General features: G+C 43.5%; 2 protein-coding genes across 3 annotated transcripts; both read left to right on the top strand.

Annotated features, from left to right (window-relative positions):
- The first annotated feature begins 5,524 nt into the window (after nucleotides 1-5,524).
- On the top strand, nucleotides 5,525-15,684 carry synpo2b (synaptopodin 2b). The gene is made up of 3 exons (XM_048251044.1): nucleotides 5,525-6,356; nucleotides 8,006-10,473; nucleotides 14,044-15,684. Exons 1-3 carry the CDS (start codon nucleotides 5,525-5,527, stop codon nucleotides 14,566-14,568), a joined length of 3,825 nt encoding a protein of 1,274 aa, XP_048107001.1. The 3' UTR covers nucleotides 14,569-15,684.
- A 2,566-nt stretch (nucleotides 15,685-18,250) lies between these two features.
- On the top strand, nucleotides 18,251-25,095 carry myoz2b (myozenin 2b). 2 transcript variants are annotated; one of them, XM_048248701.1, is made up of 6 exons: nucleotides 18,253-18,433; nucleotides 19,926-20,060; nucleotides 21,198-21,364; nucleotides 22,248-22,362; nucleotides 23,489-23,669; nucleotides 24,270-25,095. In XM_048248701.1, the coding sequence occupies exons 2-6, from the start codon at nucleotides 19,976-19,978 to the stop codon at nucleotides 24,499-24,501; spliced, it is 780 nt and encodes a 259-aa protein (XP_048104658.1). In that variant the 5' UTR covers nucleotides 18,253-18,433; nucleotides 19,926-19,975; the 3' UTR covers nucleotides 24,502-25,095. The 2 variants fall into 2 exon arrangements, with proteins under 2 accessions (XP_048104667.1, XP_048104658.1); XM_048248710.1 differs by lacking the exon at nucleotides 19,926-20,060 and having other exon boundaries at nucleotides 18,251-18,433.
- The last annotated feature ends 1,210 nt before the right edge of the window (nucleotides 25,096-26,305 follow it).

Genomic DNA, 26,305 nt, shown 5'->3' with positions numbered 1-26,305 from the left:
AACAAGGGAGATTAACCTTTGCTTGTTGCATCTGTATGCATCTGTGGTTGTGAGTGAGAAAGTCACACTCATCATTATGGAGCTTATGAGGTATGATTGTCTTTGCTTATGAGGTATGATTGTCTTTGCTTTATTGTGTTTAAATATAGTTTAGGTGGTGCACAAAATTGTCAGCCTGCGGCCAGCACGGCAGATGGCACTAAAATGCTGTCCAACAGAATTTGGCATTTGAACACAGACACCTGGGCACTGCAGGACAGCAATTGTATTATGCCTCTGCATTCAGGTCTGATGTTTACTTTTCTTGAAAGGAACTTCCACTTTGTTTACATGTAGAGAAGTCCAGCCTCTGCCTTTTATGATAACTTCCTGTGTAGTTTAGAAAATAATTAATGGCTAATTCAGCTCTTGTTCCTCCTCTCTGGTGTGTTTCTGGATAGCAATGCAATGAGGTGACAGAAAACAAGCAAAGTGTATCAAGTCAATATGGCACATTACATGAGGCCACATTGTACTTGCCTGTATTTTCTCAATGAAATGTTAGAATAAAAAAATGTACTTTTCTAGTGGGTAGTTTCTAGAAGATAATCATGAAAAGGCCCTGTTATGATTCCATCTGTTTGAATTGCATGAAGCCATGCACATACTGTTTCAAAAGCGATGGGTTGTTGGAGCTCTGAGAGTGGCAGACATGTCACAGTACCTTCATGTCAACATAAAGAACTGAGATAATACTGGGGCAATTAGGGAAGATGGAAAATGTTAATCCCTGAACTCAGACTTTAGGGGTCATCCAGCAGAGCATGGACACTAATGACCACTCAGAGATAGAACAGTCTCACTGCGCGACATCTCCTTACTTGGAGACAGAGCTAATTCACCCACCCACCCTGCTGTGAAATCCAAGAGATTTACTATAAAAGAAAAGGATTAAAAAGATCATTCCAATCTCATTGTTGGATCGATGGGTACACGGATAAATAGTTCATGGTGGAAATCCTTAGGATTCCTGTCAAACAGTAGTTATAGCTATGATGCAATTCATGAAAATTGGGCACTTCTGGATACGTTTTTGATTTTTGGCAGGGTGTTAGGTACAGGCCTAAGGTTTTCAAAAATCCATGGATACAAGTTGGGGTGGCCCCCCTAGTGGCAGTTATCCATAAAATTCAAAATGGTCCCCGCCGAAAAAGAGAAAAGGTTATATCTCAGCTTCCCTTAGTCTTAAATTGTTGTATAATTTTCTGGACGCTGGACTGTACTCATGTATAGTAAGAACTGCGGTGTCGAGTGAGTCAATGAAACCCGGAAGCTTCTTTTCACTCATGGCCTCAAGTCCCTGGATTCAATCCCCCTGACCCATATGCCTTATTCCAGCATGGAAAGCGTGCCCTGCACACTGCAGCTTTTGTCTGGAAGCAGTCCCTCTCCAAAACTCCAGAGATTCCAGACCCCAGCGAGTGGGGTTGGGAATGGAATTACAGAACCAAAGTCTGGGTGCCATATTGGACAGATCTGGAAGATGTCAGCAAGTGATGCTCACTCCTCCTCAACTGTGGCTGTGTGGTTGCCTGTATGGGCAACTGTAAGTGCCACCGAGCTGGACTTTGCTGTACCACATTGTGCAAGTGTGAGGGAGGCTGTACTAATAATAATGAAGAGTGAAACCAAAAAATATTTTAATAAGTACATGATGTTTAAGCAAAGTCCTTTTAGGCAAGTCCCGCTTTTTGGGCACTCATCAGTCATCCATTTCGAAAGAAATGTGCGTGCGCAAGGCTTTACAACACCAATCTTGCACCAGCGGTGAGATCACAACACATGATTGGCACGATGTCTTCACAACACACTACATTATTGGCTCAATGTATTCACAACACAGCACATGATTGGCTCAATGGATTCACATGTCAACATTTTGCCGCGGAAGGGGTTTGATTTGCGTAGACAACTGCCATATTGCCGTTACAAACTAAGCTCATGCATTTCTATTGAGGATTTTTTGAGTACTGTGTCTCCTCATTAGAAAGTCTCTGGTTTAAGTATGATTTTTATTTTGTGTTATTTGACTAAAATGTAATATTGATCCTTAACATGATGAAAAGCCTAATGTACTGTAACTTTTCACTGTGGCATAGTTCTGAATTTGTGTTTATTTAAGGCCTCAACAATGGTCCTTTTGGTCATAACATGTGATTTTTTACACTATAGTGATAGTGACCTGTCCAATCAACAAAGAAAAAGCATACCTTGGAGGTAAAATATGGGTCTAGGGACCTGAGTAATATTTCAATGTGACTTTTTCAGAGATATTGACAGTTTATGAGCTAAATATGACTATAATACTAGACTTAACATGGAAATTGACTTAAAATAAGAAGAATATATCAAAATTGGATTCCTTGTATCAAACAAATTAGAGAAAATACATTATACAACAATTTAAGACTAAAGGAAGCTGAGATATAACCTTTTTTCTTTTCGACGGGGGCCATTTTGGATTTTATGGATAACTGCCACTAGGGGGGCCACCCCAACTTGTATCCATGGATTTTTGAAAACCTAAGGCCTATACCTACCTGCCAAAAATCAAAAACTTATCCAGAAGTGCCCAATCTTTATGATTTTTCACATATTCCTTCCCAGCTATTAATAGTATATTCCAGAGAAGGAATATGGCTACATTTCTTAACATGTTGAAATCCAGTTTTCTGTATTTCCGTGTAAGCCATCATAAAATATTCAATTCAGGGTTTCACCATTTCCTGAGAGAAATTAAGGAAGCACCATATCTAAGTAAAAGTATGTAAAGAGAGGGCAAATTATATTCATCTGTCTCACCAGTGAGAGAGACAGCGAGAGAGAGAAAGAGAGAGAGGGAGAGAGAGAGCTTTGGTCTTAACAATGCATTTTAGCTTTGATAACCGATAGAGGGGGCTGAAGTGCAGGAAATTAGATGTTACAGTAAATTCGATGTGGCCATATACAGTATTTTGGAGCCTTTAGTGCACAGACGAGATGTTTACTACTTGTGTTATACTATTTGTTTACTATTTGTGTTCAGCAGAAACACAAAAGGAAAATTGACTACAATTCTGTTAGATTAGTCAAAGCCTTATGTCGTAAGGAAACAGCAAAATAATCTGTTGTATTTTAAGAAACTTGGAATATCTTAAATCTTAATATTTGAACATAATAGTTTCCTATTCTTATTACAGAATAATACAAAATGAATCAAGAAATGTTACATTTATAGAACTTTCCACAACATCATCAATCACAGGCAATGAGTATTGGCAAAGATGCTACTACAGTATGCTATGAATGTGCTGGTCCCCAGTTGGCTTGTATCGCTGAAGATCACATAACTGATTTGTCACCAGACGTGCGAGAGCTGATCCATATGAGAGTGACATATCTGATCTGCTGCGGAGAGAGAATTAGATATCAAAGAAACCATGGAAGCATCTGATGCAGCATCAGTGTTCCAGTGGGCAAGCTGGCAGCTCTTGGCATCTGAAGGTCAGATGTTTCATAGCACCAGAGCCTGTCCACCTGTCTGTCCACTGAGAGAATGTATGGTTGCGTCATGGAATGGAATGTTGTTCATGACAAAAACAAGTACAATTTTAAAGCGCTTTGTCCTCAAACAATACAAAAGCCTTCACTTTGTGTTCAGAACAATTTGAAAACCAAACTTTAAACTGTGCTATAACAATTATGCCATGCTGCAAAAAGTTTGTTAAAATACCTTGGTATTTTAGAGGGGCTTTTGTCAGTTAAGTCTGTGGTCTGGATCAACTTGTGTGTGTGTGTGTGTGTGTGTGTGTGTGTGTGTGTGTGTGTGTGTGTGTGTGTGTGTGTGTGTGTGTGTGTAGTATAGTGTAGTATGTATGTTTAGTTTATGACTGTGTGTATGTGTGTGTGTGTAGTGTAGTATAGTGTAGATAAGAGTCGTGGTCTACTGGTTAGGGCTTTGGACTTGTATCTGAAGGGTTGCCGGTTCGATCCCCGACCAGTAGGAACGGCTGAAGTGCCCTTGAGCAAGGCACCTAACCCTTCACTGCTCCCCGAGCGCCACTGTAGCAAGGCAGCTCACTGCTCCGGGATTAGTGTGTGCTAAATGGGATAAATGCAAAGACCAAATTCCTTGTATACGCAAGTTCTTGTACATGTGAGCACTTGTGTCTGTGCAAGTACTTAAATGGAAATGTCAATGGGCAGAGTAAGGCCTCTCTGAGATATGGATCAGCTCCATCAGGACAAAGGGGGAGGGAAAAACACCATAGCATGCTGAAATCCAACCATGGAAAACACCCACCTAATTGTTTTTATCAGGACCGTTGGAAACCAGTGCTTGTTTAGTGGCAGAACCAAACAGTGAATACCATTCCATGTAGAGAGAGCGCAGGCCCAGACAAATGGCTAATGTTGGCTGCTGCAGTCCCCTACTGAGGGTGAGGAATGAGGAGCACTGATTAGTTGATATACTTTAGCTTCTCCTCCCAGGCTAGCAATGCTCTGACTTGAGCTAGATGCATATCGCACCACTATCAAAATATCACAAAACAAGTGTATTGTTGACTGGTCTGTCCAGCACATGTTTGGCATGTTATGTCACTTGTCTGCACCAGTAGGCCAGTGAATGATGAATCATTCAAAGCCCCCCACCCCCTTCGCTGGGGAACATTTTGTAGAATGTGGCTGTGAGTGTGGCTCACAACGTCAATGCCTATATGTATCAAGAAAGTAATGCTAAGATTCAAGTCCGTTGTCAAGATCTTTGCTTATCATCATGCTAACTTCCTTAGTCACAATTTTGTCTCATGACCCAAATCTGTTTGAACATCTTAAATTCGTTTTGGAATTTGCTTCTTGACCAGTATGCCGAGGGCTAAAGATTGTTTAGTGACGGCTGGTTTCTATATATGGCTGTCACCGACTGCTTGAGTTTGTTTATTTAATGGGGTTGCTGTCTTCTGTGTGCACCCTGTTCAGAGTTGCTGCGCTGCATAGTGTCTTGTGTGGCTGATATAGGTGTGTAGCCCAGCAGAGTCATCTCTGTGGATCTCCAGCTCAGGTTTTCCTTTGGTTTCCTAGTAACTGGTGCAGTGCTCCTCTCCATTCTGAATTCTAAAAATGACTTGCACAAACAAGCTGCAAGCTTCTTTGACATGATGAACATGGCCAAGAACACATATAGCATTAAGATGACAAACCTCACTCTCAAAATGGTGGGATCATGTTTTCAGTGGTGCCCAATGGTGCTTTTTGCATTTGTTCATAAGGATTACAATTAAGAATATTACTTATGTAATGGTAATTGGTGTAGTTTGTGAAGTATACATGAAATATATACAATAACCTATACTGTAGGTGAATGAACGATTTAACAAATGAATTAAATAAATTAATACATAAAACAGGAAAGACTGCTACTCCTGATGTGTGTGGTGTTGTGTCATGATTTTTGTCTGTGTAGGATTGGCAATATTCAGAGCCCAAATCAGCCCATTCCGTGTAGATGGAGCCAGTGCTTGAGGACAGAGAAAGCCCTGACCCCGATGCGTGGTCAGGCTCCAACACCCCCGCCGAGCTTGATGACTCCCAGGATGAAGACTATTATGATGAGACAGACAGTGAAGTGGACCCTAAAGGGCTCAACGACCTTGACCAAGACCAGCAGCATGACCTTGACCAAGACCAGCTAAATGACCTGGATCAAGACCAGCAGCATGACCTGGATCAAGACCAGCTGAATGACCTTGACCAAGACCAGCTGAATGACCTGGCTCAAGACCAGCTGGATGACCTTGAGCAGGATCCGCAGGATGACCTTGACCAAGACCCAAGTGGTTCCGACTCCTCTCCACCTCGCCAGCGCTCCTTCTCTGACTACAGTGCCGATGAGCCCAATCCTGGCAGGGAGCAGTATGAGGGCTCAGACCCTGGATCAGACCTCCATACTCGGGAGAGGAGCTGCGACTCTCCTGTGTACTCCCATGGCTCAGAGGCCGATTCGCACTATGCCACCCCTTCACCTGCCCAGGATGCTTTCTCTGACCGTGACTCTCCGGGTCAGCCTCAGCGTGGCCCCGGGCACTCTGACTCCTCCTCATCGGGTCAGGTGGTGACCCAGCCTGACCCAGGCCGCCGCGTCACCAGCTCACCTGAGGAAGAGGAAGTGGGAGGCAGCCCAGAGGACGAGGAAGGAGAGGGAGGAGGGCAATCGCAGGCACCTCCTGCTTGTGCTTCCTTTGGCATTCCTGTGCAGGGTGCTGAGGCGGCAGAGGACTGGGGCTCACTGGGAGAGAGAGATCTCCACAGAGCCAGCAGGAACGGGCCGAGAGACGCACGTAAGTCCCCTCCTCTCTCACTGCTGCGCACAGCTCACTGCTCAGCACCGCTATATATAGCCATGCAACTAATATTACATCGCTGTGCAGCTCTATGACTGGCATTATACTTACATGCATATGTTTTTGTACATCAGAAACATGTTACGATTTCCCACATACTCCCTATCCAGCACTGTAGACTTGTTGATTTGTTATGTTATTATTAGCTGGAACTGTCATGTTCTTTATTCATAGCTATTCATCATGTGCATATAAATACACAGTGTAGCATCAGCTCAGATTGATATCCACTAAACTGACCATGTCCACTCTCTAAATACATGGTCAATGGACAAAAAAGGACACAGACAACAAGAAAATAGGTCATGCTGGCTTGGTTATTACTGTGTCTGGCTTGTTATTTGAGTGGGTATGTGTCAACTGTGTTGTTTCCATTAAATGGACACGCTGCATGCATGCACCAAATCCCATGTTGGTTGAGGCTGACCAAAGTGAGCGGCAGCTCATCATGAGGTGGCCTGCTGAGAGAGGGGCTTGACAGACACGGACATGTGTCAGCGCTGGCGGGTCACCCGATCCCCTGGCTAGCCGAAAGCGCAGTGGAAAAGTGAGCCGCGCCTCAGTTTCCCCCTCTGCCTGACGGCATTAGATCTGCAGAGAGACCCTCTCCAGGGGAGATTTTTTTTATTGCTCGCTGCTTGTAATGTTGTGTAACTAAAATAAGACCGCTGAAGCTGCAGGTGCTCTTGAGTAGAATGAAGCGCAGCAAGTGGAGGTCTTTCTCCTTCAAACTTCTAGTCAGCTGAAGTAAACTTGGTAAATACTCTGGAAATACAGATAGCACTGTAAGTGTTTGTATTGTGATGGCTTTGTGTAGCGCAAAATATATAATATAATATTGATACCTTGTGTTTTATTTTTCATCTGTGCTGCTTGCATTGCATCCTCAATGCTGATGTCATACAAGCAAGGAATTTTAACTGCTTCATTAAGTGCTGTAGACCTTGTTATAAAATAAGACTTATTAACAACTAGTGGTGCTGCTTCAGCAAGTTGACTTCTGAAATGAATTGATAATCTATTCCAGATAAGGTATAATACACTTAGTATAACTTCACAGAGTTCTGGTAACCATAATTTTCTATGATAACAGGTGATAAATGAACTGTTGTAGTCTTTATTAGGTAATAGCTACAGTGTCTGTGACTGCAGGAATTTGTAGATGTTTTATTTATTGTGGGAATAATTTTATGAGGGTCTGTAAAATTGCACCTAAGAATGTGTTAAATGTTGGCCAGCAATTTCCTAGATTACTAGCATGTGTGGGAGGAATTATATGGCAGGGATTTTAAACCAATTGTACTACCCTATGAATTAGTATTAGTTCATATTTGATATTAGAATGAAAGATGATCCAACGTTTAAGTTCCCTATGCTATTTACATCTAGTCGAGGACCTCTGAATGAATCACTACGCAGTCCTATCTTCATATCTACAAGTACTTTTCCCCCAGAAATACAACCTTCACAATTACAGCATGCTTGTTTATCAGTAAAATAATCCAGTTTGAGTTAATCTTAATGTGCCCCTTCAATCTCCCTCTGACCACCTTGTATTTCTTCTTGAAAACCCCCTCCCCCTTCAGGGCTGAGACGGAGCCAGAGCCAATCTGAGAAGCAGCAGAAGGAAGCCAAGTCTAAATGTAAACGTATTGCTTCGCTCCTCACCAATGCACCAAACCCCCGGAACAAGGGGGTGTTAATGTTCAAGAAACGTCGCCAAAGGGCTAAGAAGTTTACTCTTGTGAGCTACGGTACAGGAGAGGCGGACTTTGAGAACGAGGGGGACAGCGCTGAGTACGAAGACTACAGATACTACGACAAAGACGGACAAAGTATCCGGATCACCCTCTCAACGCCAAGCGACTCTGAATTTGAGGAAGAGTACTACATTAATGCACTAAGCTCAGACGCTAATTTGAACTACAACTATAGCTGGGGCAGCAGGCAAGTCGACCCACCAGGCACATTCAGTTGGAGAAAAATGGAGAAGCTTCCACAGACGAAAGGAAAGGGAGTGTTAATGTTCGCCCAGCGACGTCAAAGGATGGATGAGATTGCTGCTGAGCACGAGGAGATGAGGAGTAGGGGCATTCCTGTGGAAGGTGTCAGGAACCCTGAACCTGAAACCCCCAAACCTTTCACTCCAGAGGAAAGCTATGCCAGTCCGACCTACATGGATGCCAGTACTTATCAACATCAAGAACAGCTGCAGCAACCACAATACCAGCCACAGCAACAACAGTATCAGCAGCAGGAGCAATACCAAAGTCCAGAATATCCTTACTCTCCCAATGGCATGAACGGTCTGGATGCCCTCCAATTTGGATCTGCAGCAAAAGCCCTGGTCGCGAACAGAACCGCCAAGCCATTTTTGGGTGGCCAAAGTAGGGCGCCAGCCACCTTCTTGCCAGTGCGTGGAGTCCCCAGTCCAACTCCAAAGAAACAGGACAACATTTTTAAGGTGCCCGTTCCTGTCAATTCAGCCCCACAGGTTTGGTCTCCAACCGGAGACATTATCGCTTCTCGTGACGAACGCATTTCTGTTCCGGCCATCAAAACAGGCATCTTGCCAGAGACAAGAAGGAGAGGGGCAAACAAAGCAAATGATGGTGTGAATTCTCAGCTTCAGACTAAAGGCGACCGGAGATCTTTCATTGAGTCTGGTCCTGAAGAGGACTACCTTAGCCTTGGGGCAGAAGCATGTAACTTTATGCAAGTCCCACGGGTTAAGCACAAGGGGGCACCCCCACCCGTAGCCCCTAAGCCCACGATAAATAGAGCTTGTCCACCTTGGTCTGCTGGTAGTACTGCACAGTTGCCTGTCCAAGTCCCTCGCAGCCCCATGCCTGCATCCTCCCCAGTTCCGGCCGGGATGCCCACCATGATGCCTGGCCACGGCTACCCTCCAGCACAACCAAACTGGGCTCCCAAGCAAGAGCTTCAACCAGCAGGCCACACATGGGGTCTGTCTCCATCTCCAACTCAAGCGTATCCCCAGTATCCCCAGGCGCCCAACAACCACTGGGCACCTGCGAGTCCACAGCCTCAACAGTCCTGGATGCCTCAACCACAGCAAGCCCCAGTGAGTATGCCATCTGTTAGCCCAACACTGGCTGGTTCAAACCAGCCAAAGACCCCTTGGACAAAACCCCAAACTGATATGAATTCAATAGCATCTTGTCCCCCAGCCCCTCGTGGGACCTCCTACTCACATGCACCCAAGGCACCACCTGCTTCTTCAAAGGAACGTGTCTCTGAATTAAGCACTTGCCCATCCGATAAGCCCAAGGGTAAAGGTGCAGAACTGTTTGCTCGGAGGCAGTCCCGCATGGAGAAGTTTGTGGTGGATGCTGACACTGTGCAGGCCAACATTGCCAAGTCCCCTTCCCCAACCCCCTCACTTCCAAGCACCTGGAAATACTCGTCCAATGTTCGCGCGCCACCTCCCACCTCTTACAACCCCATCCTCTCCCCCTCTTATCCCCCTGGAGCAGCAAAACAGGCCACTTCAACTAGCCCCATGGTTAAGCCCAAAGCAAAGAAGGAGAAACCCAAACCAGCCCCTAAACACCTCAATGCCCTGGATGTTATGAAACATAAGCCCTATCAGCTTGACACCTCCCTCTTCATGTATAACTCCGTTCCCGAGGTAAATGAGCCCAGCCCCAAATCTTCCCCAGTCCCTCCTGTTCCAGAGTCAGATCAGGTACCCAGGCATGACTCTCCAACCAAAGCCAACCCCCCGGTAAGTGTCACCTACCCATTCACTCAGCAGTCTGCCCAAGCTGGTCAGGCCCTGGACAAGAAGCTTCCTGCATCACCTGCCACGCATGACCGCCCTGACAGCCAAGCCCAGTCCAACTTCTGTCCCCCATCTACTTTGCCTCACATGGCGTCCAGCAAACCCACAGGCAGTTTCTACGCGCTTCCCACTTCATCACCTTTACCCTCTGATTTAATCTCTAGATGTGCTCTACCACTGGCCCCAAGACCTAAATTCTCAGCTAAAAAACCAGCAGTAGCAGCCAAACAATGGAAACCTGTAGTTATGCTACACTAGGGGATGTTAGAGAATCGTGCACGCACTACTGACAAAATTGGCTTATCTGACTTATATATAAATTCCAAGTAACTAATCACTGAATATTTATTTAGCCCTATTTTGATAACCTTGGGAATATTGGAAATTAAAAATGAATGTTGACTTTGGATGTTTTGATCCAAGACTTTTTAACCATCACTTTGTGTGGTTGCAAATGAGTATGTTTGCACCACTGCATGCACTGTGTCTTGCAGGAGCATCACAGTAAACTACACAGGCCACTGGTCCTGGTAAAATATCTCTGTTACTATGAGAGAGAAATACAAAAAACTAAAATAAGAGCAACAGACATGATGACCGATAACTGATGGACGCTGAGGAGAGACCAGCATTTTGGCTGCTGAAGGTGCACAGATGTGCAAACTCAAAAGTGTATGAATAGCTTTGATGTCTGTAATAACAGAGACACTTTGCAAAGAATTCTCAGGAAATGCAAACAAAATTAAAAGTCTTTGTCCCTATATTTGTAATGTGATCTCGTGGATGGTCCTTAAGGGCCAGGTTTATCAGTATGAAGGCAGGCAAAACAAATGTGTTCAGCCGTGCAGTGCAGAGTTCCCCTCTTCTCCTCAACACGTCTAGGGTAGGGTGCTTTAGAGAGTCCAAAAGAATAAAGTGAACCCAAAACAACATGCCAGCATTTTGAACAAACTATAAATAGACTGGTGGCATAATGTTTCAAAACAAGACTAGATGATGGTTGCAAGTATACCAGTGTTCTGAATACCACCCACATTTTTAACTATTTGATTTACTGAAAAATGCATTTTAGAGAGAGCTATGACATCACGTTTGTTGACATTATCAAAACCAAGCTATTCCAGGATAGACTCCCCTAACATTCATTTGAATTAGACTTATTTCCTGCCACATTAATTTCAAAGGAGCGATCATTTTGAATGTAAAATCTCCTGCTTTGCTAGTCTCATTCCAAACAGTTGGGTGGTGTAATATGCAAGCCTTCACTGATCCTGGCACAATTTAATGCACACCACTGTGTGTTCGTAGGTCTTTTTGCTGACGCCTGTACACCCTTTTGAGGACTTCCATTATGCACTGTATGTAACCGTGGAAACTTTCCTCTTTCAGTTTGTCACCAAATGTATTCGGATGAACCATCCAAGTGGTTTAATGGTTAAAAGGGGCATTCCATGGCTCAGTACAGAAGTATATTACACAGAGTGATATGGAGCTGAATAACACAGTCATGCAACACTACATAATGGAAGTCTTATGCTTTACCATGCTGCTGTTACATTTGTATGTTCCTTTGTCTGTATGAAACTTGAACAAATCTTTCCTGTCCTTTTCTTCTGTCTTCTTTTAAATATTGCACTTCCTGAATTCTTCCTCTGCAATTAAACATCTCCCTGAAACTTTTACATGTCCTTTCTCTCTCCTGTTCTTTCACTTAGCTGCCTGAACATGCACACACCTTGCCTGCATTCTATTTATGTTCAGTCTATTATTGTTGTATACTGTATTTTCTGTCTAGACAAGTAATATGTTGCAATGTAAACACAATTTTAGATCCACTGCTAGTTAGGTGCTATTGTTAGTACAGCATGCAGCACAGATACTGATATTTAGTTTCTCTTGAAAGTTGTTTAGCAGTTTCTTTAGCAGGAAGTGTCCAAGACAAGAATAGATGCACTTGCCTTTTTGCACCCATTCAAAAAGATATTGACATATGTTTGAAACAAGCTGCAGATGAGTTCACTGGTGTTCTGAAATGCCTGAAAGTTTATCAGTTTTTTATATCCAAAAGTTATGAGAATTTCAATAATCATCCAGCCTATACCATCTTACCATCTACACAATAGCCACAGGAATGAAATGCACTCTATTCACAGGGTTTTTAGGTCACAGGATACCGTAAAGTATCTGTTTCACTGTGGTCTATTTGTACTCCACACTAGAGCTTGCAAGACGCTAATGATAAGGCAGAGCCTATTATAGTGACCATGCAGTCCCTATTAAAAAGCTACCTCTGCTTAGCAACCCAGCAGGATCCACCCTTGCTTGAATGTGGCATGAGTGCCATCACATAGAGGTAAGTGCAGAGATGCCCCCCCACCAGGGGGCTGACAACACTTGTGTGGCAATGTCATCAAGTGGAGATATGTTTGGGGTATGAGCACATTTACTTAGTAATGTTCTCCAACATTGCATCATATTGACTGAAGCGCTTTTCTGTGTACACAATTGTGATGGATGATTTTTTTTGCAGAGGGATAGCTCCATGTATTACATACGCTTATTACACGGCTCTTCAGAGTGCTGCAGAAAGTTCCATTCACATGAATGGGCCTTCCCAACGTTCGGGCCTATGTTAAATCTACATAAATCACCGGCAAAGCATTTAATCACCGCTGTCAATGGCAACGGGTTTTGTGCTTCTGATTAATGTCTTTCATATCACTACGCAAGGACTGGAACTTCATTCAAACGTGAAAGCAGACGGTTGATCAGCTGTGTTCTAAAGAATGTTTGATTCAAGTTCAGCAGCGTGTGTTGTTGCGAACTATTTGTTTCTCAGCAAATGCCACGATGAACGGTAACAAATAGGCTAGGTTATGTAGGCTAAAGTCATATCGTGGGGAGTTTATTATTTCGTTTTGGCAAGTAGCCGTGTAATAAGCGGGATAATGTATAGAACGCCGGTAATTATCGGAACATAAGTCCCTTCAGGACGAAACAAGACCCCTCCGCTGCGCGGGTCCTGTTCGCCCTGTCGGGACTTATGTTCCGACAATTACCGGCGTTCTATACATTATCCCTTACTTAAGTAAATTAGCACTGCAATAGGACATCATAAATCACTATGTGACAAACACAGTGCAGTTCATTACCCGTCATTGATTTGTCATTTGTCATTTCAATACACAGCACACTGGTAAAAGGTGGAAAGTAAAGTTTGGTTTAGCAATAGTGTTAACTTTAACTAACTTAACTATTGTGAAAACCTTCCCACATTGCAACCATAGCACTTGAAGGCCCTCTAAGCTCTCTGACCACATGGTGGCAGTAGAATCCAAATAGTAATGTTAGCTTAGCCAATTGTCTGCCGCAGTTGTTCCCATGTAAAAAAAAAATATATATATATGTTCTGTTGGTACATATTGTGCTTATGTTGATTATCTCTCAAAATGAAATTAAGGCCACCCAAAATTTGAAAGAAACCCCCCAAAAAAAACCCTCAAAGAATTGCAAACCGTTTTGATGTCGATTTAACATTTGAATACCAATCAGACAGGACATGTTTTTTTTTTATTTAACATTTTCACTACAGTTAAAAACTTGTCTCAGTGGTGCTCTGTGTCCTTCCTGAAGTCTTAACTGGATAAGGTTCTAAGAATAGCATGATCCTGCTCTGTTAGCAGTGGTGCAAAGTTTATGTTGTCTTTGTGCCAGAAGGGAGAATACTCAACCAGCAAATCATTTTCACACTTTTCGTCGGTATGAACCCCTGTCATCTCATAAAAATTCACTGTGATTTTAATTCTCATTTTATTTCAGGTGCTTGGCAGAAGCCGCTCTCTCTCTCTGCCCAGAAGGTCCATGTCATCTGTGTCCCCGCAGTCCCCTGTCTCCCCATACGCCAGCCCTGGTGTTGGGCCAACGCGGACCCCACTGGAGAGGCACTCCTCCGTCAAGCCGCCCTCTCCATGGGAGGCTGCTGCCAAGAGCCCTCTGGGGCTGGTGGACGAGGCCTTCGCCTTCCAGGACGTTCCGCAGGCGTCTGCGGCCATGCACCGCAGGTCACTGCCCGAGCCACCGCTGGAGTGGAAGCAGAGGGTTGCGTACGAGCCGGCGGGGCACAGCCCAGTCTCCCCATTCTCTCCCCAGCCTCGTTTCCAGCCTGTGTCTTCCCCCATCAGAGCAGCGCCTGTGTCCCCATCCAAGCCAGCTTTCTATGGGCCTCCCTTCAGGCCTGCTCAGCCCCTCACCGCCAACACCAGGTATCCAGGGACTGGCTCACTACAAAGGAAAAATAGGCATTCAAACTCTCTGCCGCCTCTGCGAGTAAGCAGGGTAATGTAATCGATGATCTGATGTAGTAAGCATTTGTCTGGTTTGCAGTAGTCCAACTGAAATCCGAGACAGAGCTGTCATCACTACCACTTCACACGTCAACAGCTTCATCAACAAAACGACTTAGAGTCAAAATGAGGCGTCGTAATTAAAATTAGACACAGATGTTGAGTATGAAGTTAATGCATAACTTTTGAAATGACACTGGTTGGGCGGTAATTGTGCATGATGCCTTATACATGTGTTACGCACTGATACAAGCAAGGATTAGGTTCAGGAAACAACTGTTTCAGGTATCAGGTAAGACTAAGGAATGAAAGTCAAAGAGTAATGTTGAATGTAAAGTGCTGAAATATAATACAAAAAATATATATGGAAGTAGAAGCTGTTACAAAACATATTAAAATGGGAAATTGTACATTTTCGAGGACTATAGAATAAAATAGTTTAAGGGTTAAGAAAAAGCTAAATTATGAAACAAGCAGTGCAGCTAGGAGAAATAAAAGGGATATTCCTGCAAGTTTTTTGAAAGTTGGTGATTATTTGCTATATCTGTGGATTATGCAAACTGTTGGTTTTGAATCAGAGTATATGACAGGTAAAGTAAAAAGGAAGGATAAAGAATACGATTAGCATAAATCAAATATCAGCTAAAAATATTGGTGTTGAGGGATAAATTGAGTAGAAGATTATCCTCCATGTTAGAAATGCTTCACTCGTCATCACTTTTAACACCATATTTCCATATATTCCCACCCTGTCTGTTTGATGTTTTATATGTATGAGAATCAGAGCAGATATTGTATTTTTCACTTGGCTGATATGTGAATGTGTTTTACATCATTGTGTAGTTGTTGATACGGCAAGCTGTATTCATTTGCATTGTAAGTTAGTTTGGTATTAGGCCTATACTGCATAGTTATCTCTCCCACACCAATACATCACATGGACACCATGTGGACAAAAATCTAGAGCTAACTGCAGCTAGAGAGAAAATATATATATATTATAAACTAGAAGTGTTCTACAGAGTTGATTGCAAAATGATGTGGCCTACTGGGTATGAAAATTTCACATGTGCGCATTGATTATAATCAACACTATTAAACTTTTCCATGAATATGATCATGTGTGGTCTGCTCATAATGTCAAAGGTTTCGAAAATTAAACTACCATAACATCAGCCATAAACCCAGGTAATGTTTGTGTAGTGGCTATGTGATAATGACTGTGGTTCCTTCACTAGTCTAACCCCGTTCAGAGAGGTGCAACACTGACGGATGAAAGGAAACTCTTGTGTTGGAGCTATCTTAAGCAGTGCACAGGGTCATGTTTCCCTGAATGTGTGCCAAGGCCGACTGACATGTTCTGTCTACTTCTCAGTAGTCGGAGGACACTCCACATACCAGCATGGCATCATCTTCCTGAGGCCTCGCCGGCTGTACTGCTGTGGTTATCTCACTCTTTATCATCCACAAAACAACCCTAAAATCACTCAATGAACTGATGAACATGTAGGCAGAATCAGATTGACTTTCAGTTATGATGATGAAAGTCCTCAGATTTTCATAAAAACATCACATATCGGGTAGCTGTGAGAGTTTTGCCATGCTGTCTTTAAGACTCTGGGCTCATGAATGTACAGGCTAGAACAGTGTTTTATTGTACCACAAAATGCAGCACCACACAACCTGCCCATGAGCATCCGCACCCCCCTCACTCTGACGACTGCGGAGCGGAGCGGGCTCCTCTGTTGCATAAGCCTCCAGGCTCTTTGCCACTCATGCATACTCCCCACAGCTCACTGCTGCGAGCCACCACACATGTGCAGCCACAGCGCTCTGCGCTGGTTTAGTACATGACAAAAAATTGGCCAGCGTCCAGTGGATCACAGAGGAAGCTAAACACTGCAGAACGCTGGCGCAATATGATAAAACACCATGGCGCTGCTGCAGCAGCGTGCACATTCCACGATGTCAGAAGAAGTTTGTTTAAACTCAGATGCCACGCCACTCTTGTCACAAAGCATAACCAGCTGAACATCCAGGGACTAGTTACCAAGGCGACTGTTACATAATCCGGGAGGTGATGATGCCATTGGAGGGAAACTGGTGGCAACCAGGGATGACCTGCCTTTTTGTGAGTCACAAAAAGCTTAAAAGAAGCTCTTAATGGATTCTCAGTACAACAGACTAGTGTTAGCACATGCTAGCTGGCTCTGTGAATGGTGGACAGTGCTACTGGCAGGGTGCATATTAATGTAACCCTTTTGTATATATGGACGCTTCAGCACCATAAATAGACTTGCCTCATTCAGATGTTTGTACTGTTGCCACAGCAGTGAGCTCACTTGTCCCTGCTCTGTACACACAAGAAAATGAGATGGCCCTTAAGGACTTGACAGTAGCACAATTTAAGATGATGTCCTCAACATAATTGTTATAGAATACATGGAAGCCTTAACATTTTTATAAACAACTAGAGAGAGCAGGGGAGAGAGAGAGAGAGAGAGAGAGAGAGTATATATTTTGTTCAAACATTTGTGGGCTTTGTTTGTGTTTGTGGGCTTTGCTCTCTAAGGCTACTGTATCCCTACAGAAGCCCACCCTTCCAGTGCACGCAAGACAAGCTAACTGCCACTGGCTAATGGATCCTATTGTGTTTCCACTTATACAACAGGAGCTGTCATTTTGAATGGACGTGCCAGCAGGTGACCTTGGGACTATAATAAACCCAGTGAGATTAAATAAAATATTCATCCACGTGGGCCACACAGGCCCCAGCGCCCACCTTCCCCACACCCTGCCCAGACAGGCTTCCCTCTCCGGATCCACATACACACTTCTCACCTCTAATGCGGGCTTTGCTCATTCTCAGCACCTTCAGCGGGGCAAAGGGGATTTGTATTGTCATGGATGCTCCTACAGTTCAGTCTTGATCTCTTAATGATGTGACTCATTGGAATAGATGCATGAATGTATCATTCATGTATTAGTGCATATGGGTGGGTTATATTTCAGTGAACAATTCAGAATACCAAAGCTGTATATAGACATTTTTGTCTTGCTTGGTTTATTTTAAATCATTCATCGTAGTAAAAAAAAAAAAATTAATTAATTCATGTTATTCAAATCATGTGAAAAGGTCAGTTGGTATTCAAAGTCAATCTTGGAGACCTCTAAGTCTTTAGTATAGTGAGTTTTAACATTCTGAAAAGTTTAGTCTATTCAATCTATACTGAAAAGGAAAGTTCTCCCGGTTGCCTTTTTGTCAGGACAACAGCAGGTTAATTTACAGCTAGGTTTGTCAGCATCTCACACATATTTATTTCTTTGGTGTAAGTCAAACAAATCTTGAAAATACAATGTGGCAGAGTGTCTGGGTATAGAACAATAGAACATAAAGAATTTGACAACTTACTTGGTGGGCACAGACCCTCAACTCTTGACACCCCATCCCCCTCCAACACAAACGCATGTGTGCATGCATGTGCACACGCGCACACACACACACACACACACACACACACACACACACACACACACACACACACACACACACACGCCCTTTAACACTCCCTATCCATCCCTATCCCCACCACCCCCTCCAACCATGGCATTGTGAGTGGTTAGAGTGTTGAACAGAACTAAAATTAGGTTATTGATGTAAGCTTGCATTCCAGTGTCAACAGACACACACTGTCACCCACCCCCTACCCCCATACCCACTGCCTACCAGGCTCTGGAGCCTTCAGGGGGAGCAACCACACAGATAGATCAGGGTGGATCGAAGTACCCAGGGTGACCCCTGAGTTTCTCCACAATTCCACTCAAAAGGTCCAGGTAGAAGCGGCCACAGACTCGGCCTTGATCAGGTAAGACAGGATCTCTCCCCATTCTGCTGATGGGTTTGTGTGTGTGTATGATATTAGATGGTGTGTGCAGTCAGCTTTGATAACAATGCATTGCAAATCATACACTAACTCACCCAACAAAATGGTCCCTAACTAAGTCATAAACCATAACAAAGCTTCAAAAGGACATAGCTCCTCTATCTATTCTCACTCATGTTATCATTTCCTCTAACATGGTGTGCTTGTTACCACACATTCCTCAACATGCAGATATCAGATAGATTTAACCTGTGTCCATAGGGTCCCGGACACACTTAACAAAATACCTCATCGGTAATAACACCAAAAAACTCTCACAGAGGTAAGGACCCGCCAAAAGCTATTTGGTAAAATGATCTGTCATAAACTCACTTTATAATCAGTACCATCAAAAGAAATAGTATTGTTTGAACGCCTCTTTTTACAATTTAAACAACATCCCAACAGAGTTTGACCATGAAGCTCTGATAACCAGATAAGTCATATTTCCCTTCAAACCAAACCCTCTTCCCCTATTAATTGATAACAATTGACATGACAAAAGTTGACAATCAGATCTTCACTAACTATATTTATAGATATAATATGTAGCATTTCCAGAAATAGTTCCATGTTCCATGTAAATCCATTTTTGTGTTCTATCAATGTATGCACAAAATGCTAAGTCTTAATAGAGCTCTGGAAAAGCACACACAATAGCAGTGAGGACACTGTAGAGACAGTTAGCATATTAGCATAGTGATTTCACTTGCACCTGTCTCACAGTTTGTTCTCTCTTTTTTCTCTATCTCTCTTTCAAGCTAAATCTAGAACTGAGTAACATATGGCAGACCCACTTTATATTATGTTATGACAACATAAGAAAAACAGCACACATATACATGCCGTATGTGCACCATTTTAATGAAACATGACTGAGTGAATTCTGTTTTTACCTATTTAGTTCTATTTACATAAAGTCTATTTCAATTTAATATGTTGATAGTATATATTAAGGGTAAAATGTATGACCATTTATTTGTATTCAACATTCAATATCAACCCATATTGAGACATGTCACTGTCAGTTGTAGATGAGGCAGGTCTGTAGCAGACAACATGATTGGCTCCGATGTTTTGATTGTGATGTGGCGATCAGGAGAACAGCAGTGTTGGCAGGCGCAAGTCCAGGTTCCACTCAGCACCCAATACCACACTTCAGCCAGAACACAATGTCCATTCACGACCTCCAAAACAAAATGAATCACTGCACCATAGGACATGTGACATCTTGCTATGCAAAAGATTCATTTTGCAGCCAAGTTATTTTAAGGTGACTGTTACCTCTGCCCTTTAAAACACACATTCAACCACACATGCCCTGTCCAGTCACGAGAGGATGTGACACTGCGATAAGACAGACCGCATCCAGAGAAGAGCTGTGAAGACTCCGGAAATGTGCAAAAGCCATGAATGTCTGCTTTATGTATTACAGTCTCTGGGACTACTCGTTTGCTGCTAAACCCCTCCTGTCTGAAAGCCACAATGTCACAATTCAGCACACTGTCTCCCAGAGAAAGGAAGATGCAAGCAGCTGCTATTTGCCGAGAGGTCCATGGTGGTGCCAATGGTATTCTGTTTTCCATCCTGTGTTATCTGGTTCTGGTTTCTTGCCCAGTTCTGAGAGAGGCTCAGAACACCCCTGTCTGGCCCCTCTCTTTCTCCTCTTACTACCGCCCCCCCAAACCCCACCACCCCCACCCCAAATAAGTTAACAATGCAAACTAATCCTTTTGTCTCTGGCGTTTGGATATGGCTATTTCTGAGCTGGACAGGATGGTACGGTAGAGCGGTTGGGTGGGTGGGTTGGTGGGTGGACATTGATGGTTGGAGGGGTGGGTGGGTTTTGGAGGGTGGACAACTGTGCGAAACTGCTTTGGGGACAGTGAGAGGATCTTGGACAGCTGGGTAGCATTCCGTCTGGCTAAACTTTCAGCATTTGATTGGGCCTTGACATCCCCATGGGTCAGCCATTTCCCCCGGCGTCCGAGAGAGGCATGAGGTGCATGCGCTTACTGCCCACATTACAGGCAAAAGGAACCAGCAGAAACATTAAACAAAGGATTGCTCCATTTGGCTCTCAATGGCTCACTGTGGGCCCTAGAATACGCAACCAATAAATACTTAGATAATGGGAAACTTTAGTTAACAAAAGGTAAAAAACCTTTTAAAAACATTGCAGAAAGTACAGATATAATATGTTTAATGTGTAAAAAGTACAGATATAATGTGTTCCATCTACAGATAAATACAGTAAATAATACTCAACACACGGCTCCTGTGTATTTATGGTTAAGCAGAACATACAGTTGGCATGACAGACTGATTTTGTCTCTTTTAGTGCCACTAATCAATGCATAGTGTGTTGCAAACCTCCCCTGTGTGTATTACTGTCACATACCAGTTATGTGTAGATCAAAATCAGTTCCTCATCTTTCTATCTACCAAACCAGGACTTGATTGATAAGTTCAACATGTTTGTTACAATGAAACCAATTTCAGATCCATTCTGGCTTTCATACCCATTCACAATTCACAAATGCATTGCAGTAGTATCAGGCAATTATATACATTGACATGTCGTCCTATAAACCAAAGATGAGCTGATTTTTTCATGCAGTATAAGATGGTATGTCTCCAAGGTCTGATACCAAGATTTTGATTGAATGTTTCCAAATATGACATGCCTTGTTTACTGTGTTTGAAGGTGACACTATGGACCTAGGCAAAAAGCTGTGCACACCAAAAGACATCATGTTGGAGGAGCTCTCTCTGCTGTCAAACAGAGGCTCCCGTCTCTTTAAAATGAGACAGAGACGATCTGAGAAGTACACATTTGAGAGCATTCAGAATGAGGCCAACGCAACGTATAGTGTAAGTAACACTATATCACTAAAGCTTTCTTGGTGTGAACATGGTGGATTGGAGATGGTGAAATGTGGATTTGTAATATTCACAATTATCCATGTCTCCATCTACATTTGCATCTACTTGTACTTGATTAATTAATTCTTACATTTCCCTGACATATTGGCCTTGAGATTTGTGCTGAAGGAGTAAGCTGCCAGACGGCATGATGGAGAGGAAGCAAGCTGCCACACAGACAGACAGGAAGTGCCATGTGCTCTGCCACACAGATAGACAGGAAGTGGCATGTGCTCTGTGTCCTTCCCAGCATCCCCCTGGGGCACACAGCCTCTAGAGAGGCTGCCAGCCCACTTTGCTCTTGAGAGCTGCCTCGCTACTTATCAGTTGCAGTCAACGTGTGTGTGTGTGTGTGAGAGAGAGAGAGAGTGTGTGAGTATGTGGCTGTGTATCAGTTACTGGTGCTTGTGAGTGAGTATATATATATATATATATATATATATATATATATATATATATATGCCTGACAGTCTGCTGGAGCTCTCCTTGTTTGTTACTTTTGGATGCTGTATAGATTTCCTAATGCTCAAAAACTCAAATTTGCATTGATTCTATTCCAGGATGTTTCTGTTGTGTGTTGTGCTTTGAATTTTGCAGACTCTTGAGATTTGTGAGATTTTATTTGCTATTCACTGAAAATGGTTTGAGGTGGATAAAAAAGACACTCAGACAGATAATTAGCTTACATCAAGTCCCTCTGTTGTATAAGGTTCAGATTTATACATTTAATATAGAACATTTCGACACCATGATAGGAGTTTTTGGCTGTGGGTATTTGAGTGTGATGACGTGCGATATGAGTGATTGATCATGTCATAAAATGTTTCTCCAGAATGACGTCCCAGTGGAGGGTGTGGAAAATAGTGAAAGCAAAGGAGACGCGTCAAAAACACCCCCAAACACCCCGGATCCCAGGAGCGCCATGAGCCCCGACGGAATAGCACCAGGTCTGTGTCAATGATGATGCAGAGGTCTTGCTGAAACCCTCCAAAATAAGCATTCAAACAATATCTTATCCCACAACCATTTGACAGGAGCCGGTGATATTTGCTGATGCTGGTACATATCTGGGTGTCGTCACATGATGCTGTTTCCCATGCGGGTACATGATGCTCCACTGTATGCCATGTTATATAACATGATCACACGGTGGTAAAAATAGCCCAGTCTCCCCCGGCCAAACTGACCATCTCTGCCGCTGAGCCGCAGAGCCCTGTGGTGTGGTGCAGTCCTGCCTTGGCCTTTGGCAGGGAGCGCGTGTGGCTCTTCCTGTCCGCACCCTCTGTCTGCCATTGTGTCTGTGTGTGAGTCTGTGTGTGTGTATGTGTGTGTTTGTGTATGTGTGTGTGATGTCTCGAGTCCACAGCAGGGGACGCCAGGCCTTCCCAGCCCCCACCCCACCCCACCTCACCTCACCCCTCCTCCGCCCTCAGAACTGAAACTGCCACACAGGAGCGGCATCCCACATCAACACACGGCACAGCGGCGTGGTGCATGGTGTGTGTGTAGTGTGTGTGTGTGCGCTATTTTAAGCCACCCGCCTGCCCCTCCCTCCCTCCCTCCCTCCCCTGGCTGGGGACGCGTTAATGGCTCCACTTTGAGTCAGAGGGGATTAGGGCCTTTCTCATTGCTCTTTCACATCAGCCATATCGTGCTGAAATGAGGCGCGCGAGCCTGCTGCACCGCTCTGAGGTCGCCTCAGACTTCTCTGGGTGGAAATGGGAGACAGAGCCTGGTTGTGACACCTCTGCACATCCGCTGTCTCTCCTGCTATTCCACACAGACCAGGTGAAGAATGAGCAGAGCAAAACAGAATAGCTATGGTACAGGGGGAGCCTCACTTATGTGTGCTGTAGTCCCTGTGCACATTACACTGATTATCTGATATTTGAATACAACTGAATGCAGAATACTGGTGCAAAAGTGAGGGAACAGGGAAGACGTTTTTAGAATATTGGACATGTTTGATCCTGAGACCCAATCCATTAAAAAAAAAGGTCCAGATGCTTTGTTGATTTGAAAAATATACATTTGAGTCTGTCTTCCCATTGTTGTCTCCCATCTATTTCTTAGGTTATGGAGCCCCACTGAAAGATGTTCCTCCTGAGAAGTTCAATGCCACCGCCATGCCCAAGTCCTACCACTCCCCCTGGGAACAGGCCATCATCAACGACCCAGCCCTGGCCGAGACTCTCAACCTCAAAATGCCCGCTCCGGAGCCCAAACAAGACGTTGACTACAAGAGCTTCAACAGGTAACATGAAGTGTAACTTCCACCAAGTTATCATTGGTACGTTTATCCTCAGCTTAGCGTGGAAAGCATATTTGCTACAATAGATGTGTGTTATTCACAGTGTTCCAAAGCATTCTGACAACAAATGCAAACACATGAAGTAATTTACTGTGAATGCATTAATTGTCAGGTAAAGTCCAGAGCATCTTAGTTCAGGGGAGAAGTGACAGCTGCACAACTGCACACTCAAGAGGCAGCGGAGGGGTAGTTCATTCCAGCATGCTCTGAAACACAGAGAAAAAAACGCTCGACATACCCTGTCATATACTATTACTAGATACATTCATTGCTACCAACAGCTTTGTGGTTTTAACAGTAGGACATTAGGCTCAAATTCAGTTGCCTTATATTTAGCTTCAAGAATTATGAACAAGACAGTTGCTGAAATAATTTCAGGTAAATATCTAACACCACACTGTATAATTACACAGATTTGCCAAAAAGAACACCCTTTTACCAATATGAACTGTTGTTCAATGTGAAAATATAGCCTAATTGTATTTGGGGGTCCATTCCCTTGATGTCGAGTGCTCACAGTTGTTTTCACCTTACATCACCCAGGGTGGCTACGCCATATGGGGGTTTTGATAAAGCTCCACGCTCCACCGGCATCATCTTCAAGGTCCCTGCCCTGGATCTGAACCCCCCTGCCTACCCTGAGCTGCAGGAGCCTGGTGTGAAGAGGCCCAGCTTCAACAGAATGGCTCAGGGATGGATCTCCGACGGCAACCCTCTCATGCTGCCCACTGTCCCCCTGGACCCACCTGAGATCCCCGAGTCCGATGACCTCTAAGATGGACAACAGATGGGCTGTAAATCATCCAGACAAAAACATTGTGCTTGAGCTTGTCCATGATCTGTCAACAGTGTTGGGAGGGTGTTGCCCTGTCAGTGCAGGTGTGGGATCAGTTAGGGGTGAGGGCAAATGATTTCAGATAAGTACTGGAGAGCAAACTCCCACATAAGCAAGAACCTTTATGCTTTGCGCAGAGAAAACGTTCTCATTAGGATGTAAGGGAGGTGGACAATTAGGCCCTAAATTTATGTGTTCTCAATCAAAAGAATATCTATCTAAAGAGACTAAATTTTGTTGTATATGCCAACTGCTCCCTTTCTTAAATATCCTGTCAGAAATTTCAGTGTAAATAGTAAATTCTTTCTGTAAGTTTCTTGAAGAAACTAAGTGTACAATTAGCAGTACCTTTCACTAATTAGAATCTGTAGAGGACCCAGTGTGGGCTGCATTTGGTTCCACGGTATTCTAAGTAGCATCCATACAAACTGCACTCTGAATAGTTTTTAACTTGACTGCAATTCAATGTGTATTTATTCCTGTGTATAGATAGTATAACACAATGTGGAAATAAAGAGGGCAGGATGCAAACCACTTTGACTCCAGATGTCAGTTAATCATTGATACAGTCAATGTTTTAAGTTTTAAAACCTCTCCTACTATTGATCCTTTGTAGTGACCTTTTAAGTATTAATAGCAAATAGCATTGCTGTAAACCTGCATCACAGTGTATCTTGCAGTCAGAATACAATACAGTGTCTCTGTACTCAGAATGACAAGAGCATGTTAATCACAGCAGACTGGAATGAGTGCAGTATGAGGTGTGTGGTCAGCATCTCCCCCAGCCTGAACATCAAGACGTCCTATGGAATCCCATAAAGTGGACCTTCTCCTCTGCAGTTTAACCGCTCCAGGAAGCCATAAACCAAAGAGTGCATCTCACCTGCTCCTGTTACACACTGGGCTATGTGATCCACCCCCGTCTGTCCATGCCTATTGACACTGACTATATTTAAAAGTTGCTTTCTGAATTTGATACTTGCCGCGTTACCCCTACAGCAGATAGGATTTGGGGATTAACAGTGGCCTGTTTTAAGTTTGTGAACATGCTCTTGTGCTCCCATGGAACGCCTACTTCTTCTTTGTAAAAAAAAAGCCAATAAGGGCATCTGTATGCGATGACGTGACCATGCATATCTTAAATTAAGTGCCCAAATCTCCACTGGAATATGCTTTAACTTTACAGTGGTGCTATGCTCCCCTACCCTGTGTCAGCCTGATTAGCCACAGCAGTGACCAGCAAATGCTAATTATAGTAAACAAAATATGGATTGGGCCATTTTTTTTAAAGGGCCAGGCAGTTGGGGGAAATGATGCCATGCTGTCCTTCAAATGGCAAAGAGGGCACAACACTCCTAAAATAGGCTTGTGTCCCCACTGTCTCTTTGAGTTCTCTGAATCAGGAATGACCGTATTGACTGACACAATACTGTTTCTGAAAGAAAAAAAACAGACTAAAACTGATATAATGGCTTGTTAATGCACTTTTAAAAAATGCAACTGAAATAAAAGTCTCTATAACAAACAAACAAAAATAGCTTAGAATGAAACCACAATTATCTCCTGATTATAGTCTGCAGTAATTAACTGACAAAAGTATAGCTCCTAGTCCATCACCTATAAACCACCTTACAAGTGGGAAGAGATTGGGGGTGGGGGGAAATTGTATTAGACTAGCCTACTGTAGTAGAAAACGGCAGACATGCCATGACAAATTCTCTAGTACCTAAACAAAACTTGGATA

This window comes from Alosa alosa, chromosome 1 (genome assembly GCF_017589495.1).
Source record: "Alosa alosa isolate M-15738 ecotype Scorff River chromosome 1, AALO_Geno_1.1, whole genome shotgun sequence".
NCBI classification, from domain to species: Eukaryota; Metazoa; Chordata; class Actinopteri; order Clupeiformes; family Clupeidae; genus Alosa; species Alosa alosa.
This window is presented reverse-complemented; position numbering and strand designations above follow the sequence as displayed.

Coding starts and splice junctions, on each gene's coding strand:
- synpo2b (XM_048251044.1), top strand. CDS start 5,525: ATGGAGCCAGTGCTTGAGGACAGAGAAAGCCCTGACCCCGATGCGTGG. Junction 6,357..8,005: donor GAACGGGCCGAGAGACGCAC/GTAAGTCCCCTC, acceptor CTCCCCCTTCAG/GGCTGAGACGGAGCCAGAGC. Junction 10,474..14,043: donor AATGGAAACCTGTAGTTATG/CTACACTAGGGG, acceptor ATTTTATTTCAG/GTGCTTGGCAGAAGCCGCTC.
- myoz2b (XM_048248701.1), top strand. CDS start 19,976: ATGTCACAATTCAGCACACTGTCTCCCAGAGAAAGGAAGATGCAAGCA. Junction 20,061..21,197: donor GGTCCATGGTGGTGCCAATG/GTATTCTGTTTT, acceptor CTGTGTTTGAAG/GTGACACTATGGACCTAGGC. Junction 23,670..24,269: donor GACTACAAGAGCTTCAACAG/GTAACATGAAGT, acceptor TACATCACCCAG/GGTGGCTACGCCATATGGGG.